Source organism: Halichondria panicea, chromosome 11 (genome assembly GCF_963675165.1).
Source record: "Halichondria panicea chromosome 11, odHalPani1.1, whole genome shotgun sequence".
NCBI classification, from domain to species: Eukaryota; Metazoa; Porifera; class Demospongiae; order Suberitida; family Halichondriidae; genus Halichondria; species Halichondria panicea.
The window spans coordinates 767,501-786,072 of NC_087387.1; the positions used below are offsets into that span (position 1 = coordinate 767,501).

The 18,572-nt window shown below is 40.3% G+C and overlaps 6 protein-coding genes across 8 annotated transcripts in view; 2 read left to right on the forward strand and 4 right to left on the reverse strand.

Annotated features, from left to right (window-relative positions):
* Positions 1-1,797, forward strand: part of LOC135343494 (anoctamin-7-like) — a 10,622-nt gene extending 8,825 nt beyond the window's left edge. For both annotated transcript variants that reach the window (XM_064540452.1, XM_064540453.1), the window contains exons 19-23: positions 1-28; positions 278-433; positions 705-804; positions 1,029-1,169; positions 1,506-1,797. The exon at positions 1-28 is cut by the window's left edge and continues 221 nt beyond it. In XM_064540452.1, the coding sequence (XP_064396522.1) occupies positions 1-28; positions 278-433; positions 705-804; positions 1,029-1,169; positions 1,506-1,559 (479 nt within the window). In that variant the 3' untranslated portion in view covers positions 1,560-1,797. The remainder of the gene's footprint in view (positions 29-277; positions 434-704; positions 805-1,028; positions 1,170-1,505) is intronic.
* Positions 1,798-3,578: 1,781 nt separating this feature from the next.
* On the reverse strand, positions 3,579-5,482 carry LOC135343496 (transaldolase-like). The gene is made up of 8 exons (XM_064540454.1): positions 5,300-5,482; positions 5,032-5,155; positions 4,812-4,919; positions 4,624-4,755; positions 4,473-4,533; positions 4,130-4,374; positions 3,971-4,038; positions 3,579-3,842 (listed from the first exon to the last, which is right to left on the reverse strand). The coding sequence occupies exons 1-8, from the start codon at positions 5,364-5,366 to the stop codon at positions 3,679-3,681; spliced, it is 969 nt and encodes a 322-aa protein (XP_064396524.1). The 5' UTR covers positions 5,367-5,482; the 3' UTR covers positions 3,579-3,678.
* A 175-nt stretch (positions 5,483-5,657) lies between these two features.
* LOC135343498 (synaptonemal complex protein 1-like) lies at positions 5,658-11,236 on the forward strand. The gene is made up of 21 exons (XM_064540458.1): positions 5,658-5,950; positions 6,055-6,179; positions 6,230-6,363; positions 6,415-6,547; positions 6,607-6,676; positions 6,729-6,811; positions 6,864-6,972; positions 7,022-7,179; positions 7,234-7,425; positions 7,496-7,675; positions 7,744-7,950; positions 7,997-8,095; positions 8,148-8,258; positions 8,330-8,458; positions 8,513-8,641; positions 9,170-9,289; positions 9,362-9,484; positions 9,550-9,634; positions 9,979-10,216; positions 10,566-10,689; positions 10,884-11,236. Exons 1-21 carry the CDS (start codon positions 5,815-5,817, stop codon positions 11,070-11,072), a joined length of 2,874 nt encoding a protein of 957 aa, XP_064396528.1. The 5' UTR covers positions 5,658-5,814; the 3' UTR covers positions 11,073-11,236.
* Positions 11,237-11,756: 520 nt separating this feature from the next.
* On the reverse strand, positions 11,757-12,362 carry LOC135343505 (uncharacterized). Its single transcript, XM_064540464.1, has 2 exons — positions 12,179-12,362; positions 11,757-12,112 (listed from the first exon to the last, which is right to left on the reverse strand). The coding sequence occupies exons 1-2, from the start codon at positions 12,341-12,343 to the stop codon at positions 11,891-11,893; spliced, it is 387 nt and encodes a 128-aa protein (XP_064396534.1). The 5' UTR covers positions 12,344-12,362; the 3' UTR covers positions 11,757-11,890.
* A 125-nt stretch (positions 12,363-12,487) lies between these two features.
* On the reverse strand, positions 12,488-15,162 carry LOC135343499 (uncharacterized). The gene is made up of 9 exons (XM_064540459.1): positions 14,774-15,162; positions 14,687-14,720; positions 14,174-14,524; positions 13,959-14,114; positions 13,758-13,910; positions 13,499-13,684; positions 13,266-13,402; positions 12,955-13,145; positions 12,488-12,733 (listed from the first exon to the last, which is right to left on the reverse strand). Exons 1-9 carry the CDS (start codon positions 15,061-15,063, stop codon positions 12,636-12,638), a joined length of 1,596 nt encoding a protein of 531 aa, XP_064396529.1. The 5' UTR covers positions 15,064-15,162; the 3' UTR covers positions 12,488-12,635.
* Positions 15,163-15,166: 4 nt separating this feature from the next.
* LOC135343502 (peptidyl-prolyl cis-trans isomerase-like) lies at positions 15,167-18,512 on the reverse strand. Of its 2 annotated transcripts, none has more exons than XR_010397184.1 (6): positions 18,335-18,512; positions 18,246-18,276; positions 18,027-18,171; positions 17,748-17,864; positions 17,382-17,577; positions 15,167-15,252 (listed from the first exon to the last, which is right to left on the reverse strand). XR_010397184.1 is itself a non-coding variant. In XM_064540462.1 (6 exons), the coding sequence occupies exons 1-5, from the start codon at positions 18,503-18,505 to the stop codon at positions 17,442-17,444; spliced, it is 600 nt and encodes a 199-aa protein (XP_064396532.1). In that variant the 5' UTR covers positions 18,506-18,512; the 3' UTR covers positions 15,167-15,259; positions 17,397-17,441. The 2 variants fall into 2 exon arrangements, 1 of the variants encoding a protein (XP_064396532.1); XM_064540462.1 differs by having other exon boundaries at positions 15,167-15,259; positions 17,397-17,577.
* Between the last annotated feature and the right edge of the window lie 60 nt (positions 18,513-18,572).

An 18,572-nucleotide genomic window follows, 5' to 3' on the forward strand; every position in this document is an offset into this window, starting at 1 on the left:
CTACAGTGAGGCCTGGCTCCAACACTACGTGAGTTGATGTACAGTTAGTATAGTATACCCATTAAATCTAATCCTTAATCGTACGTATATTTTGCGTGTGTGTGTGTGTGTGTGTGTGTGGTCTCTACTGTCCAAGCTAGCGTTTACTAGAAAGTTCAAAGGTTATCTGCATGGCTCTGACTACTATACGGCATGTGCATAGCAAATCTTAATATGCCAATCACTTGCACAAACATGCACTCTAACTGCCCCTCCCCCCCCCTCCGTTATTATACAGTGCCTATGGTTTCCTCAAAGAAGACCCCATATTCCGTGAGATCTACATGACCTCGGTGTTTAACTATACTGGCCAGTGTGCAGATGCTGAAAGTTGTAATACTATCTCTCCACGGTCTGACAGTCAAGGAGAGTGCTACCGAAACCAAACCTGCAAGTATGTACAATGTAGCCATTTCTACTCCATTCTACACTAGTTACAACCAGTAAGGTTATACATAGGATTGACAATGCTATGTGTGTGTTTTCGATTATTACACAACTTTTCACTGGTTTATATTTAGAATTATATGCCCATTCTTTTTAGAATCCTTTGTGTTCTCTACAGTCATGAGAAGGATTGGTTTGTGTACTTATAGCTCTCTTTTAAACTGTTAGTAATTTTTCCCCCATTTTCTCCCATTATTAATAATGCTAACTCTCTTCAGGTTCCGTGGTTTTGCCAATGCTGCTGGTCAAGATGATGCTCAGAGTCTCAAGTATTGGCAGCTGCAAACTGCTCGTCTCGCCTTTGTCATCGTATTCGAGGTAACCCCCCCTCTACTGACCTTTGTACTCTACATTGATCTACAATTAATGTTTTAGCCTCTAGGCTTTGTCCGGTTTTAAAATATCCATCCAGTGTAGCTTTTGTTAAAACTATAAAATTAATTATCTGTACAGGTTATTGATGCTCTTGTTTAAAATCCACCATTTTTGAAGCAGCAACCGTACAGCTATTATTACTTTGTGTGTGTTTTTCCTGTGTGCAGCATATGATCTTCGTGATTGCTGGAATCCTGGCCTTCCTAGTACCTGATGTGCCACAGAGTGTCAAGAACGAGATACAGAGGGAGAAACTACTCGCAGCCGAAGCTCTCAACGAAGCTCAGGAGAAATCAGGCATTGTTAATGTAAGGGGGCGGGTTAGAAACTAATGGTCACTCACTATTATTTACATGTAGTCTCTTATAGTATGATGCTCGGTGCTTATAATTATAATGTGTACATGTAGCTAGTACTGTTTCCCTCGTAGGTATAATGCACATACACACACAGCTTTTTTCATTTTTTGAATACTTATAACAGACTTTGTCCAGTTTACAGCATTCAGTAGTTCTTGTTGAAGTGTATAAATTTGTATAATTATCTTATTAGCTGTATTATTGGTTAATGTAAAATCTACCACGAAGGGTATCAATTACGTGCATATACGCCCACCACACACACACACACACACACACACACAGAAAACTGCGGCGGAGCTTGATGAGAGGAATGATAGTGATGACGACAATCTCTGACAATCAGTACAAAATGACATTCTTATCATTGACTTGTAGTGAAGTGATTGTGTGAAGTGAACAAATTTGTAGTAATAGTTATAATTAGGTAGTGCTGCTTGTCAGACGTCTTTAGGACGTACTTCTACAATTATTATTATTATTAGGCTTTTAATCTGGCTTATAATTTTAAGTCACTCAGATGTGAACAATTTTTAGTGCTTGTTTTTCCCCCAAAATATTGTCGATGTCATTATAAGTATCCAATCGTAGTGACCATTCTTATCAATGGTTCGGGGACTCTTTCAGCTGCTATAACTTGAATTTTGTGGATCCAATGTCAAAAATTTTATGATTTTCTGAAAGCTCAGAAAAAGACCTTTCAAATGGTGTCATCAAACTTCGTATTTGAGAGATAAAAGTATTTTCTGAGGCTGAAAAATGTCAAATTTAGGCTCCAAAGAAGTTTTGGATTGAAACATATCATTTGAAAGGTCTCTTTCTAAGCTTTCAGAAAATTAGAATATTTTTGACATTGGATGAACGGTACTCAAGTTAACGGCTGTTGAAAGATGTTCCCCCTCCACAATTTAATCAATGGTTCGGGGACTCTTTCAGCTGCTATAACTTGAATTCTGTGGATCCAATGTCAAAAATTTTATGATTATCTGAAAGCTCAGAAAAAGACCTTTCAAATGGTGTCATCAAACTTCGTATTTGAGAGATAAAAATATTTGCCAATTTGGCGATACCATGGATTATAGCCCATGATCCGAGGCCGAAAAATGTCAAATTTAGGCTCCGAAGAAGTTTTGGATTGAAACACATCATTTGAAAGGTCTTTTTCTAAGCTTTCAGAAAATTAGAATATTTTTGACATTGGATGAACAGTACTCAAGTTAATGGCGTTGAAAGATGTTTCCCCTCAACAATTTAATCAATGGTTCGGGGACTCTTTCAGCTGCTATAACTTGAATTCTGTGGATCCAATGTCAAAAATTTTATGATTATCTGAAAACTCAGAAAAAGACCTTTCAAATGGTGTCATCAAACTTCGTATTTGAGAGATAAAAATATTTGCCAATTTGGCAATACCATGGATTATAGCCCATGGTCCGAGGCCGAAAAATGTCAAATTTAGGCTCCGAAGAAGTTTTGGATTGAAACACATCATTTGAAAGGTCTTTTTCTAAGCTTTTAGAAAATTAGAATATTTTTGACATTGGTGAACGGTACTCAAGTTAATGGCTGTTGAAAGATGTTCCCCCTCAACAATTTAATCAATGGTTCGGGGACTCTTTCAGCTGCTATAACTTGAATTCTGTGGATCCAATGTCAAAAATTTTATGATTATCTGAAAGCTCAGAAAAAGACCTTTCAAATGGTGTCATCAAACTTTGTATTTGAGAGATAAAAATATTTGCCAATTTGGCGATACCATGGATATAGCCCATGGTCCGAGGCCGAAAAATGTCAAATTTAGGCTCCGAAGAAGTTTTGGATTGAAACACATCATTTGAAAGGTCTTTTTCTAAGCTTTCAGAAAATTAGAATATTTTTGACATTGGATGAACGGTACTCAAGTTAATGGCTGTTGAAAGATGTTCCCCCTCAACAATTTAATCAATGGTTCTGGGACTCTTTCAGCTGCTATAACTTGAATTCTGGGTTGTACCAGAACGCATGTACATGATAAAATGTGGATCCAATGTCAAAAATTTTATGATTTTCTGAAAGCTCAGAAAAAGACCTTTCAAATGGTGTCATCAAGCTTCGTATTTGAGAGATAAAAGTATTTGCCAATTTGGCGATACCATGGATTATAGCCCATGGTCCGAGGCCAAAAAATGTCAAATTTAGGCTCCTAAGAAGTTTTGGATTGAAACATATCATTTGAAAGGTCTCTTTCTATAAGCTTTCAGAAAATTAGAATATTTTTGACATTGGATGAACGGTACTCAAGTTAATGGCTGTTGAAAGATGTTCCCCCTCCACAATCAGTTTTATAAAGCCTTACAACATTTTCTAATTGACAAGAACGATGATAATTCAATAAAAATTCCGAAGTCTTATAATGACATTGTACACTATAATAATCTACACATGGTTTTCTGTCTACTTGAATCGGCTATAATTATAGCTACTTCCTGAGCTTCTCCAAGATGAGGGCCTCCAGCTTGACTGTGTCGACAGCAAACTTCCTGATCCCCTCGGACAGCTTCTCCACGGCCATCTGGTCCTCGTTGTGCAAGTAGCGGAACGCGGCTTCGTCCAATGAAATCTTCTCAAGGTCCATAGTCTGGGCTGTGTGTGTGAGGGGGGGGGGGTTAAGTTTCTGATACAACTAAAGAATTACACAATAATTATAATTATGGGTCTTTTAGAAGCCAAAATTCTCAGGTTGTTTATAGTTGACACATGCACACTTTTACCTTCTTCAACAGAGAGTTTCTGAGTAACAGCTTCAGTCGAGTTTGAGAGCACATCAAGCAACTTGGGCCTGCGGGGAGGGAGAGGGAAATATTCAATCAAACATTAATTACAGAAACATAAGAGAGCGTTCTAAAAAACGTAAACAACAGTTTACTCACGAGATGGTTAGATTGTCGCAGCCGGCGAGGGCCAAGATCTGCCCTGTGTTTCTGAAAGATGCTCCCATGACGACGGTCTTGTAGCCAAACTTCTTGTAGTAGTTGTAGATCTTTCCCACAGAGACTACACCAGGGTCCTCCTCTGGAGCATACGTCTTCTTGTCTGTGTTCTTAACATACCAGTCGAAGATTCTCCCCACAAACGGAGAAATGAGAGTCACTCCAGCTTCAGCACAAGCCACTGCCTACAAGGGGTGGGGGGTTAGGGTTAGAGATTGCAGACAGTAAAAATTTAAGCTACTAAAAGTCGCCCGAAACCAAAAAAAAAGGGGGACACACTTACTTGAGCAAACGAGAAGAGTAGTGTGAGATTGCAATGGATGCCATATTTCTCCTCCAGTTCTCTGAGTAGAGGAGTGCAATTGCAATACATCTTAAATATTAGCTTTGGCTAGTTTAGTTTAGTGGCAATTTTTACAACAGCAGTCCCTCACTTTGCGGCCTGAATCCCCTCCCACGTAGAGCTGAGCTTAACGAGAATTCTCTCCTTGCTGATCCCTGCCTGCTCGTATAGCTCAATGAACCGGCGTGCTTTTTCAATGGAGCCTTGTTTGTCAAAAGACAACCTGCAGAGGTTTTGGAGAAGGTAAAGTTACACACAAGTATTTATAGCTATACTCACCTAGCATCGACCTCTGTGGACACTCGGCCTGGGATGAGCTTCAAAATTTCCACACCAAAGCTGACATACATTTTGTCTATGGCAGCAGTGACTTGGTCCTTTTCAATACTGCAGAACAAGCATGTTGGAAACTATAGTAGTGGTCTAGTTGGAATGTGCTGAGCCCTTACAGACTATGTACCCAGGAAGTAACTACATATAGTACATATGAAATTCTTACACAGAGGCTGCTTTTCCGAATGCAATGGCTTCATCCACAAGTTTTTGGTAGGCAGGGAGCTGAGCAGCAGCATAAATCAGAGAGGGGTTGGTGGTACCATCTGTAGGCTTGTACTGGGCAATCGCTGGAGGGAAGGGACAAAAGCTGATTTAAAGATTTACACCCGCTAAAGCTAAAGTGAAAATACATGTACCAAATTCTTTTTTCTCTCCTCAAATCAACTAAATCATAGCTAGCTAGCTATATATTTCCAGCATGCAATTCATACAATTTAAGTCTCCAGTATCAGCAACGACTGTGGTGAACTTCTTGAGCTGTTCCAGGGTGTTGGCCATCGCTAGCAGCTTTTGTACAGATTAGTTGAGAGAGAGATTAAGTTGTGGAGTGAGTGCTCTACTTTAGGCGCAGCTAATTGACAGAAAGTACAGCAGGAAGTAGGGCTGTTCTGCTAAAAGCTTTGCACAGGAACAAGAGCAGCCCCGCCCCCTCCTTCTAAGCGTCTACCCTCGATTCCAGGCCGCAAATAGAAAGGATCGAAATCGAGGCTACATGTACTACATTGTTCCTTGTACCTCGATATATAGCCGCACGATGCCTCCAGGGGGTGTGTTCCTATGGATGTCCTTTTTGACCTGGAATGAAGTTCTTGCAGAAATCGACCTTCACAAGGAAATTCTCTAAGTCTAAGATATTGCGAGCTTGCATGCTGCACCTGTTGCACTGAGATAATTGGAGGAGTGTATTGCATCCTACTTGTGGAAAACTGCAAGAGATTTTGTCGAAATGTCGCTGCAGATGCAAACAATGTCGACTAGTGCTCCATTCTTCAAGCCACCGATGACATCGCAGGGCTCCAATTTCTTCCTCTCCTCCACGCCACAGCGACAACAACAACAATCTTACACAAATACCTCACAAAGTACGAGGCAGAAGAATGTATATCTAGAGCTAAATAACAGACTCTAAATTATTACGGTTATACCATACGTCCATTCATTCATTAACTTGTTATATGTTTTGTAGAAGTTTCCATTGAGATGGAGCAGCAGTCCAGTGATAGACTCTCTGCTCTACATACAAGGCTACAACTTGAAGCAGAAAAAATCAGAAAATGGAAGAATGCAACCGAGTCTGAAATAAGAGAGAAGGTAGTAAACCTTTAGTTTCCGTAACATTTTTGTTGTTTTTTTCTGTGTAGGATAACAAGCTAAAGGAGGCTAGTGTGACAATTGAAGGTCAGAGAAAATCGGTAAGTGAACTACAGTTGAAGAAGGAATCACTTAGTTCACGACTGAGAGATGAGGTGTCAAACCAGAAAGAAATCCACATGAAGTAACGTTTATAATGTTTGTGTATACGTAGTATTTTATTAATGTGTTATAGGATCAGCTCAACAAGAGATATGTGTAGAGCCCTTAACAATCATGCTGTACGACTGGACAGTGCTATTTGCCAAGGAGAACAGGACAGAAGCACACTGACTCTACTGCATCAGGAGAAAATGGATAAATTTCAGGTAAGTATTACTGTATGATCTGCTAGAGTAGTTGATTGTGTATATACATGTACATGTAGGGACTGCTGCTGAGATTCCAACAGTTAGAGTGTGGGCAGAGGGAATGGATGGACTCACAAGTTCAACTATGTATGTCTAGATTCATGCATTTATGCACAGTATGTACTGATACTATACACAGTGACTGAAGAGAAGAAAATTAGTTCACAACTAAGTGTTCAATGCCACAATCTGGAACAAGACTTTGGCAGGGCTTCAGAAAAAGTCAGTTATAGTCCGTTATCGTGGAAATGTTTTAAGTTGTTAGTTTGTACAGGTTTGCCAACTCAAAGAGATGAACTGGGAGAAGGCAGAGCTGAGTCAGAAACTAGCCAGAGAAATTGAAGAAAAAACAGCAGCTCTTGACAGTCTCCAACAAGATAAAGGTACAAGCAATTTGTTAGCTTGATTACTATGAGTACAATGTCCCTACAGCCACTCTACAACAAAGCCTTTGTTCTAAAGAGAGTGAACTGAATAGCCTGAGAGTTGAGATGACCTCCATTCAACAGCAATTATCTGGGGCACACACTCAACTTAATCAGAGGGGTATACTCATTAGTGATCTACAGGAAACGCTGGAGCAAACAACAGTAAGTATTAAAAACATACCCCATTATTATAATGTACTCTGTGGTACCCTACAGGCTTCACATGCAGAGCAGTTGTCAGCGGTACAATTAGATCTGTCTCAATGTCAACTCAAATGTGATGAACTTGAAGGACTGAAGTCAAAGCTTGAGCTAGCACTGGAGCAGACACAGTGCCAGCTTAGCAGTGAGTTAGAGGAAGTCAATGGACAGCTGACGAGCACACAGCAAGATCTAACTCTAGCTAAGGTTAGTGTATACACGTGGTCTAATCGCTAATTGTTTGGATGACCTTGTGTACTCGCTTGCTATTTTCCAGGGAGCTAACTCTTCTCTGATGGAATCTCTTTCTAGTGAGAAGGAACTAGTGGAACAATTGAAGACTGATAAATCAACACTTGAGGACCAACTTTCCAAGATGCTACTGGAATCAGAGAAACTGGCACTAAAACTGGAAAATGAAGTACAGGAACAAGAGAAAACAATCAAAACTATGGAGGTTGAGTAGCCTAGCTTGAGTACCCGTAATTTCATCAATCTACTTTTCTTAATACTATCTACGTACAGGCCTCACTAGAGAAGCAAAAGAACGAGCATAAGGAAAGTTTGTCCGAGTGGGAGTTTGCAGAGTCACAGCTACAAGCATGTGTGTCTGAGATGACGAAGGACAAAGGTTATTTGACTGACCAGATGGACACATTGGAACAAGAGCTGAAAAAATCGAGAGCTCAACTATCGCAAATTGAAGCAAACTATGCGCAGAGTGTACAGACAGTTAAGTTTGTCTGTTTTCGTTGATGCTTATTGATTGAGTTTATAGAATAAGAGAGCTATTGCTGAGTTGGCAAACGAGAAGCAAGCTGCCTATGATGAAATCTCAACTCTAAAGGGACACACGGAAATGCTCTCCACTGACAAAGTAAGGCCAGTAGTATTTTTTATCACTCCACCAGTGTGTACTTGTGTTGCAGGATGAGCTAACCAAGCAGTGTGCTGTAATGGAGCAACTAAAAGTGGAAAATACAGAGCTCAACAAAACTGTTGAATCACAGCATAGCCAAATGCAAAGCTTGCAGACAGAGGTATGTCCTGATCAATGTACAGTTATAGTAATATATACCTATTGCTAATGTACATGTAATCATGCTAACAGTTGGAGGTGTTACAATCTGACTTGGGTTCTAAGAATGGAGAGTTGTCTGGCTTGATTGACAAGTACAAGAAAGAGGCGGTAACATCCCAGGCTGAGTGTGTGAACGTTAAAAAGACCCTGGAAACACAGGCGAGACAAGGGTACTATAATTATCGACGTTATTTATCAAAATATCCCCTGTAGATAAGTGAGCTGGAGATTAAGTGTGAGTCCACGAGGGGAGACCTGACTGCCCTGGTGGACAAGTACAAAACAGAGGCCGAGAATGCCAGGGAAGAGCACGAACAAACAAAGAGCTCCTTCAATGAACAGGTACCGTATATCTTCTAATTTATCGGACAGCAAAAAATAATTATTTTGGAAATTGTCCGGGTATAATTGGAACAGATTTTTATACAGCATGCGAAGTGTCCGGAATAATTAGAACAAGCAAGCAGCTGCATGCGAGCTAGCTAAGTTTAATAGAACAGTGTGAGACTGAATAGTTGCACTAGCTATCTAAAACTAGCTACTCAAAGCTATCTAACTGCAGCACTCTAAGTCTTGTCTTACTTGCCGTCTGTGAATGGTGAATGTAACTCAACTTTTCAAAGTATTGTCCGGATATTTAGAACAAATGTAATATTAAAGCACTGGAGTGTCCATTGTATTAGAACAACGAAAATTTCCCAAAAGAGTGTCCGGGGTAATTAGAAGTGTCCGATAAATTAGAAGATATACGGTAACTAAGTACCTCAACCTTATGTACTGTACTGTTGTACATACATTGTACATGTACATATAGACTACGTACATGTACCTCACATGTACATTTAAAGGTCCATTGTATTACCTACACAGGTGAACGACTTGTGCAGTGTTCTAGAGAAGTACCGAGCTGAGAACCAAAATATATTGGGCAATAAGGATCAAGAGATAGAGAGCTTGAGAAACCAACTGAACAGCACTGAAACAGATAAAGTAACAGTAAAATTAACTTGTAAAATTAACTTGTATTTGGTTTGTCTAACATTAATATTCTGTTTTTTACAGAGAGCTAATGAGATGGAAGTGGCCTCGTACAAAGATAAGATTGATTTGCTTCAGAGCGATCTATCTGCAAAAAATGAGGAGATGAAAGAGCTACTGGAAGCTGTTGAATGTTTGCAGAATAAGGTACACAAACACATGTGCTAGCTGACCGATCTAGGCTGTCAAATCAATAATATATTCATGTACAGGCCAAGGTGTCTGCTACTCCTCGACGACCCAGTAAACCACCCTCTCACTTTATCACTCCTGTCCACTCTACAAGCCCTGACACAGGTCAGACTCTCAGGTTTAAACACAACGTGTGATAGACCTTTCTTAGAACTACTGAACGCATGTTTTTGTGAAGCTGGGTCCCTGTATTTTGAGTGTTAGAGTCGGCTCTGTAACTAGAGTTCTGATGGTACAATTTTTATAATAAGCTTAGAAGACAAATGATGTCAAAAATTTCTTTGGGGCCATAATTTGTCACTTTTCGACATTGGTCAAATAGGCAAATACTTTTATTTCTTAAAATGATATGAAATTTGATGACACCGCTCTGGGTCCCCTGTGCATAGGATAATGTGCATAATAGAATGCACTCGCACATTGTTCTCTACACCCACACACATGTCTAGACGAGGCTATTGTTTCAAGCACCCCTAAGCCTCGTAGCACTGTCATCAAAAAACTGACATCAGCTACTCCCAAAGGTCCCTCTAGACTGGCCAAGGACATGACACGCTCTACACCTCACAGGATGTACAACCACAGAGTCCCCTCCACCCCAGCATCCAAGAACACTTTTCCATTGCATTCTACCCCAGCATCCAAAAACACTCGTCCATTGCATTCCATCACTCTCAGTGGAAACAAGTATGTTCAAAGTGGTGTGGTATACGCTTACTAGAAGTGATGTGCAGTATGTACTGGTACATTACCCATGAGTTATTTGTCCTGCCGTATAACTAGAATTTTGCTGGTGAAAATGAGCCAAGAAAAATTTACTCTCTTTGTGCATGATCTAAAACTATCAAGGATCGTGTGTAATTACCAGTACTAATTTAGGTTTTGCAATTTTAGTGATCAAAGTTTGCATAATTGTGTTTGATGCTCGCAAAACATTCTAGTAATACGGTATTGAGTCCATCATCCCATTGTGTTGGAGGTGATGGCTTACTATTGCTCAGATAATAACATTGTTAATTTTTATTGTTACGTGTAGAGCCAAGAGGATGCGTAGTCGTGACGAACTCGAGTCTGAGGAAATGGCAAAGTTCAAAGAGCTCTATCCTGACACTCCACTCGACGAGGAAGAAGCCGTTTTCAAGAAACCAAAGACAACAAAGGTATGTGTCTGTATACATGATACATACATTCCATGCAATCTTTATCACTACATGATTTGTTTAGTGTATAATTATAGATTGTCCTATGAAAATTAACTATCCTCCCACACTCAGCACTGTAATTATACATTGTATATACGTAGTAGCTATTGTTAACAAAACCATCAATTTATTTCCCCATTCGTTTCCTCCAGGCTATTGCAGTGCGTAAGGCCTCTTCTACGACTGCCAAGTACTCCCTCTCCAACACCAAGTACAGGCCCCCACTGGCTTCACGCAATGGGAGCTCAAGACCCAGGAAGAACGGTGGTGGAAAAAAGAAAACAGATGACATATCATGGTTTGACTCAGACTCTGTATTTGGCCTAGGTCTAGATGACTAGACTGATATAATAGTATCATTATCATAATCATTATCAGTGCAACTTTCACTTAACTTGAAACAGTCATAATTATCATGTAAACAGGTAAACAGTCAGTCAATCACAACATCTCACTCACATGTGTTTATGTTCAATTATTATGTCTCATGTATTATATTATACTGCTAATCAAAAGAAGCAGCTTTAACTTTTGCAAGTTTGTCGGATACAGCATGGTGAAAATTGAGCTGATAGCTTGGGCTCAGATGATTGAGTAGTGCATACACAGTCTCAAAGACAGGTTCAGTGTTTCTTTCTGTGGCATTTTCTAGGTCTCTTTTGTCATGGTCTCGTCCCACAACCTGCATGATGAAATTATTCATTATAATAATCTTTACCCTTGACTTTATTAGAGAACATTTACCTCAAATCCCTTCATACAGAGCCTGACAGTGTATTGAGTCCCCTCAGAAACTGTTAGGTTAAAGTAAGCACACTGACTGTCTGAAGGCAGGCTAGAGCTCAGTGCACCATGCTTGACTGCAAAAGACACCTCTTCAAGGCTCCTCTTTGCTTCCATTCTAAAGTCCAGTAGTCTCTCATCTTCAACATCCATTGTTGATAATTATTTAGAAGGTGGAAGGTCATAATAGTATAGAGTGGGTGTAGCCTACATGCATTGCACATGCGCACACTGCTGGTAAACAAAGGAGCTATCAACAAACTGTTGCAGCTAAGGAATAAAAAACTTGTGGAGAAACGTCCAGAACAAAAAAAAATAATATAGTGGGTGAAAGGACACAAAACATTGTACTAGCTAAAATCGGTTGCAACAGTTTTTAGGTTCTTCTAGCAGGGGCAGACTGGGTCCTATGAGAGGACCGCCATGCCACAACATTGGAGGGAGGAATCCCAATGTTTCTCTTGCGATTGTCTGTCTCCCTGGAGAAGAAATAACCACAGGTCGGCTTCACAATCGTATTGAAGGGTGAGACGGAATTGCCCAGGGAGGTGGCTGTGCCTGGTCTGGATCGCAACTGCCGCTGGAGAGTTAACTGAGGCTGCAACGAATAAAGCAAGTAACTATAGAGCTAGCTACGTTTACACTGTAAATATTAAAACAATACCTGCATTTCTTTGATGAGATGTCTGGAGAAGTTTGTAACTCTGAGAGATCTCACTGTTTTGTAGCCACCTTGACTGGGCCATGCACCGAACCAGTGTACAGCACTAGTAGCGCGTCTGGTGGAGGGTTGAAAGACCCTGTGGTCAAGCATTCCAGTATTAGGCATCTTGTTTTTGCACTGTACTTAGGCGGCTAGATAATTTATAATAATTAAGCTACATGTACGTATAGCTTGCTCCATATATATATCCCATCGACAGTGGGCGTAGCTGCTAAAGGTGGGCAGAGCTCATTGGCATGTGATGAGTAATCATGAGTCATAATAATTATTAGTATACTATAGGTCACACGTTAGCACAATGATAATCATTATGAGAATAAAAGCAGTAATTACAGCTGCATACAAAAATTTGATCCTTCATGGATAATAGTATGTTTGTGTTTCTTTACTTTCCTTGTTACTTGAAGCAGTGAGCGAAGTGGGATTGAAACTCTCTGTCGCTTAGAGCCATGAAAGCACGATTACAGCTCGGGCAAACCTTCTCTCTGCTCACAACTGTGTGTGTGTGTGTGTGTGCGTGTGTGTGTGTGTGTGTGTTTGTTCGGTAAAGAATTCTCTTAACACAATAAACAATATGCAGCTGCAGCTCTACGGACAATGACATTCTTTACAAAGCCAATAAACATTGCATCAACAAAACCATTTTTGCAAAACTGTAATTAAATTCTCTACAGTAGCTATTCGGGATCCGGAGTACAGTTTTTTAATCAACATACCTTCAGCACATCTTGTCGGGGGGTGGTCCAAAGGAGCCACCTTGATGGTGGTGTGGCTGGGGTAGCGAGTACCGAGGGTGTAGTCACCAGCTGGCAGACCAACAGAGATCTCATCAGATTCAAAGTCACTTCTTCTAAATGGAGTGGGGTCCACATCCATACTCTTAGAGGGTTGAGAGCTCATGTTGGAGCTGCAATGTTTTAGTTACAATATTAAGGAAACAATAAAGCTTTAATTTATATAAAAATCTTCCACTATACTGTTACTGTATTAATACGAGCATTTTGCGAGTGAAAACGCAGGTGATTACCTCGGAAGGGAGTCTTCAGAGCTTGAATCACTGTCATAGTCGATTGAGGTGTTGTCAACTACCGGGTCTCGGGTAAAAACATGAACATCCCTGTCCACTTGTTTGTACTGTCTTGGGCGAAACCCGGTTACCATAGCCTGTACAAATATGAGACATGTCATGTCAATTTCAACATACAAGCTTGTAATTATGTCGTGTACTTGGCATGCACTAATATAGATTTAAGTGCTCACCTGAGTTCGTGGTTTGGGCTTTGGGGCTGCGGGTGGTTGAACTGGAACACGTTCATACTCCTCAAGTGTCATTTTTAGAGCCATTACCTCGTCTTCCATTTGCTTCCTCTCATCAAACAATCGTTGATTTTCCATCTGGCTCTCCCGTAGCTCTGATCTCAGTAGCGTCATTTCCCGCACAGCAGGCTAAAAATAAATAATAATGACTTAATTATGACTTAATCAGCATGATAAAGCACACAGGATGTATGTGATTCACCTCTTTCACGGTAGCTTGCAGTTTCATATTCCCCAATCTGTCTTCAGCTTCAGCAAGGTGATCTTTGAGTGTCTCTATTGTTGAAATAAGTCGTTTGTTCTCCTGACTGTGATGTTGTGTCTGTTTTTCAAACCTCTCTTTGTCTTCTCGTACCTGCAAACAAAAACTCATTCGTAACTTCTGTAATTCTTTAGTTCTTACTTTGTCATGGAGAATTTTTCGCTGTTCAACTTCAGTTCTCATTTCTTCAAGAGAGCGGTTGTCCTGCCAGTATCGTTTGTACTTGCCAATTCTCTTTTCAAGCTGAACAATAACATCCTTTAACTGCTTAGTCTCAGCCTCATAGATAGAAATCGCCTGTATAGGGTAATTAAGAAGTCTAAAGGACTGGTTAAAACAGCAGTATATATACTTACCTTGTCTTTGTCTCCACACTCGAGAGCCCACTGTTGGGTCACTACAACCAGTTGCTTGCACCTCTCTTCTGATTTTTCAAGAGTGCTCCTCAAGCTAACAGTCGAATTGTCTTCTGTATCAGACGTTTTACTGATTAGTTGCTGATAGGCTTCTAATATTACAGACAATTTAATGGGCACGATCTTTTGAGAAATCACTCGCACTACATCAGGTGGAAAGTAGTCAGTTATGGTGTCATCGAAAACATCATCGTCTAGCCATGTTGGTCCTCCGTGAGTCAGCCAGTAGGACTTGAGTTGAGAGATGAAAGTGAAGAAAAGCACTGAGAAAGGATCCATTTGTGAACGTTTCTATACATGTGTTGTGTGTGCATTGACAGCACGTGGTGTTTATATGGCACAACATGCTGACACAGCTACATGTAGCTTGACTCAGCACATAATTATACATAATTATTATTGCACAAACAACATGATTATTATGTTATCAGCATGATCTAAATATAGGGCTACCTTGGGAGACTCCAGACGATTATTTGGGGCAGATCTGATTATCGAATATAAATACAATATAAAAACAAAAACTACACAATTTCTTACCTTGATATAAGTGAAACCTCACCCTGATTGGTTGACCCCGACTCTTTACGAGCAGTGGATCGACATTGTCGAATCATAGAACTTATCTCAGAAAACCTTGTCGTTCCTTTATCAGCTAGAGTCTTAGCTAGCCGTCTCTTATTGCTTTGATCATCCACTTCATAGAGTACAGTCTGAACTTCTTGAGATGTTAGTAGACTCTGGTGTAGGAAGTATTCACATACAGAACCTATATCTAGCCCTTTCAGAAGGTCGTTATATCGACCATACACAATCTTACTACCCTCCATAGACAAGTCTTGCTCTACTAGTCTTTACAGTTGCTTCAAGAGAAGAGTTTCATGATTTCAGTTGTCAATTTAAAGTCAATTTTGATTTGTCAGGGAAACCACCTTTGCCCATATAAGGTAGTGATAATTGAAGTCATAGCTACGCAACGTCACAATACTAGACATCATTTTGTGCATGCACACAATCACCTACATATTTAGTTGGGCGGAGCCCGACCGTCCCTGACGGGAGGTCGGGGGACATGCTTATATAGGATTTGTACTTGTGTGTTATGTAATACTGCTTGGAGCATCATGAATATAATCATTTTAAGTGGGTGTTAAACGCAATATGCACCGCACTGCACCACACTGGCTGGCACTGAACAACATGACTTTGCTACTAAATAAATAAAGTACTGAGCAAGAATGGCCCAAGTGCTACAATGTTTTGGATGTGGGGATGAGCTATCAAGGCCTGGTAACAGAAGAGCTCTTGATGGTCCAGCTGGAAAGGAAGTGTTGGACCTGTGGACAATGCTACTGGAGAATGAGGAAGAACAGATGTGTGCTGATGTCGACATTAACAGTATTGTAAATGGCAGTGATAAAAACAGATTGCCCAAAATGTGCAGGAAATGTTTCGGTAGATATAGCAGCTTTCTTGAAGCACAGGTAATAATGAAAATAAAATTTGTAATTAGCTGAAAGAAGTAACTAAGTCTTAGGTCACACTGTCCACATAAACATGACTTAGAACAAATATCACAGCACAAGCAATTGAAACCGAGATCAACATGTTTGTAATTGTCAATATTTCGGAAAAGACTATCCCTTCTACAATCTGTAGTGTTGAAATTTGAAGCATATTCTTTAATCTCATTATCAACTTGATGGTAAATTCTTGCCTTCAAAAGGGTTACACGTGATGGTTTACCATCTCGACCTGCTCTACCAGTCTCTTGTACATAGCTACTGATATCGTCTGACAGGCCAACATGAATGATTTACCGAATGTTGGGACAATCAACACCCATACCAAATTCCATAGTAGCTACAACAATGCGAAGATTGCCATCACCCTTAAATAAACGAATGATTTCAGATTTATGGGCTGGATCAGTGACACTTGTAAACATGTCCACGAGGCGAAATTCAGGAAGATCAGGTGCATCATCAGGATTTGTGAATGCAGCTCCAAGGTAATCCTTAAAGAAGAGGTACATGTCACCACACACCAAAAGAACGTCCATATATGATTGTTGTGGGAAACTTGTTTCTCTCGATTACCAATTTCTGGGCCAAGTTTTGGAATGTCTCTGGTATACTTTTGAACAATCCAACAGCATAAATCAAATTTGGGATTACTGGGACTCTCGTAATGACAAATGGGTTTCTTAGGCCAACAATACGAGAAATGAATGAAATGTCACTTCGGGTAGCTGTTGCTGTTAGCGCCATCACATGAACTGATGTTGGAATGAGGCTGCGCACTTCTCTAATTCTCAACAGCATTTGCCTGAAAGTCTCACCCCTGCAATAATATTATTGGTATATGTTAATAATAAACGATGAGTCAAATACATACCATTTCTTCACACAATGAGCTTCATCGATTATCAAAGCCTTGAGTCTATTAGCATACACATCTCCCCCCAGAAGTCTTCTCCAATGCTTCTTGCTGATGATCATTTCAGGTGTAAAGAATACTAGCTGATACTTTCCGTGGAAGATCGCATCCATTGTAGCTGCATCAGACATCTCGCCCGAGACATATGTGCTAGAGATGCCTTTAGAACAATAGATGGCTACCTATATAATAATAGAATAAAAGCATCCAGCTTAGAATGATCTAGTTATGTGTAAACAGCTCATATGCACATGTACGTATAATTATATGTATGTTCTATCTAGCCTTACATACCTGATCATGAATGATGGCCAGCAGAGGACTGGAGTAACTACTACTACTACTACTACTACAATAGAATGACCTTTCTCCTTCTCCAATATTTTGTCAAATGCTGCAGGCAAACAAGCATAGCAAAGGCTCTTTCCAAATCCAGTAGGCAATACAGCAAAGACATCTCTGTCTCTCAGAAAAGAAGTGACTACTTCCAAGCTCGTTAGCAGCTTCTGTGACAACTTGTGTAACTTTCTCCATTTTGCTCAAGGCAGCTCCGCCCAGCTGCACACCCACCTAGCTAAGTGGGTGTTAACCAACCACTTGCAATACTGCAATCTGATTGGGCTGCACTCCTCAGTGCAGCAGTACAAATCCTATATAAGCGTGTCACCCGGCCACCCGTTGGGAACGGGTGCCGGGCTCCGCCCAGCTACTACATATTCAAGTGTTCAATTAAAAACTAAGTCTCAAAGTTTATCCAACTGTTCATCTTTTAGAGTTGTCCACAGTCTGCAATGGTCACTTTCTTGCTTGTTTTTCCACTATCGCTACCAAGAGCCTCCATTTTTTTCACTACCTCGTCATAGCCGCTAATGACCTTACCAAACACAACGTGCTTGCCATCAAGCCTGTGGGAGTAAACATCATGAACAAACGTTATCTTAATAATGTCACTTTTACAATCATAACAAGTGAAAATAATGTTTTGCGTTTCAAGAGGGAACCTATAATGATTATAATAACAAAAGGGAAACAAGTAACCACACACACACACAGCGCAGAGGACTAGTAACTGTACCATGTGGTCTTGGCCACACAAATGAAGAATTGGGAGCCATTTGTGTTGGGACCAGCATTAGCCATAGACAAATCTCCGGGGCCATTGTGCTTCAGCGTAAAGTTCTCATCAGCAAACCTGTGCAGTTGGGAGCACAATTAAAAATGAAACACAATACAATATCAGAGATAGTTACTGTACACGTATCAATTCAAGTCCAAATCTGTTATCAGTATGCACATTACTACTGAATCAACTTTGAACCCACAAGTATGCAAGCCTCCACACATTAACACATACTTCTCTCCATAGATGGACTTTCCTCCAGTGCCATTGCCTCGAGTGAAGTCACCACCTTGGCACATGAACCCTGTAATAATCCTGTGGAAGCTCGATCCTTTGAAGCCGAATCCCTTCTCGCCAGTACACAAGGCACGGAAGTTCTCTGCAAGGAAGTAAATTGATATAATTATAGACATACAGGTTTCTATGACTAAATAGACATATTAGATAGATTACCTGCTGTCTTTGGTACAACATCAGCTCTGAGCTACATCAATGAAAAATTTATAATAAGATGAGTTCGAGTAGATTCTTACTAGGCTTACCTCCATAACAATTCGTCCAGCAGACTTGCCATCGAAAGTGATGTCAAAAAATACCTGGGGCTTAGACATTTCGGGGACAGACGTAGAGAGAGGTCGTAGAACAGAGAATAAGCACAGCGTAGGTCTGTAAAGGTGAGCCCTGAGTCCAAAATGAAGCATATCGCTGAGCATAAAACGCATGCGCAAGAAGCACGAGGCACGGTCTACTACATTGCGTCATCATAATTGCACAGATGTA

Bases quoted from the DNA above. Each gene is read 5' to 3' on its own strand.
- LOC135343499 (XM_064540459.1), bottom strand. From the start codon at position 15,063: ATGGAGGGTAGTAAGATTGTGTATGGTCGATATAACGACCTTCTGAAA. The intron at 13,685-13,757 runs GTGAATCACATA...ATTTATTTTTAG, and splicing joins TGCAAGCTACCGTGAAAGAG to CCTGCTGTGCGGGAAATGAC. The intron at 12,734-12,954 runs GTATGTTGATTA...ACACACACACAG, and splicing joins CCCGACAAGATGTGCTGAAG to TTGTGAGCAGAGAGAAGGTT.
- LOC135343498 (XM_064540458.1), top strand. From the start codon at position 5,815: ATGTCGCTGCAGATGCAAACAATGTCGACTAGTGCTCCATTCTTCAAG. The intron at 6,812-6,863 runs GTCAGTTATAGT...TAGTTTGTACAG, and splicing joins TTGGCAGGGCTTCAGAAAAA to GTTTGCCAACTCAAAGAGAT. The intron at 7,180-7,233 runs GTAAGTATTAAA...GGTACCCTACAG, and splicing joins AAACGCTGGAGCAAACAACA to GCTTCACATGCAGAGCAGTT.
- LOC135343502 (XM_064540462.1), bottom strand. From the start codon at position 18,505: ATGCTCAGCGATATGCTTCATTTTGGACTCAGGGCTCACCTTTACAGA. The intron at 17,865-18,026 runs GTATGTGTTAAT...CCAACTGCACAG, and splicing joins AAGTCCATCTATGGAGAGAA to GTTTGCTGATGAGAACTTTA. The intron at 17,578-17,747 runs GTACAGTTACTA...TTACTCCCACAG, and splicing joins TGTGTGGCCAAGACCACATG to GCTTGATGGCAAGCACGTTG.
- LOC135343505 (XM_064540464.1), bottom strand. From the start codon at position 12,343: ATGCCTAATACTGGAATGCTTGACCACAGGGTCTTTCAACCCTCCACC. The intron at 12,113-12,178 runs GTATTGTTTTAA...TATTCGTTGCAG, and splicing joins ATCTCATCAAAGAAATGCAG to CCTCAGTTAACTCTCCAGCG.
- LOC135343496 (XM_064540454.1), bottom strand. From the start codon at position 5,366: ATGGCCAACACCCTGGAACAGCTCAAGAAGTTCACCACAGTCGTTGCT. The intron at 4,534-4,623 runs GTGAGGGACTGC...TCCTCTACTCAG, and splicing joins GAGGGGATTCAGGCCGCAAA to AGAACTGGAGGAGAAATATG. The intron at 3,843-3,970 runs GTAAAAGTGTGC...TCACACACACAG, and splicing joins GAAACTCTCTGTTGAAGAAG to CCCAGACTATGGACCTTGAG.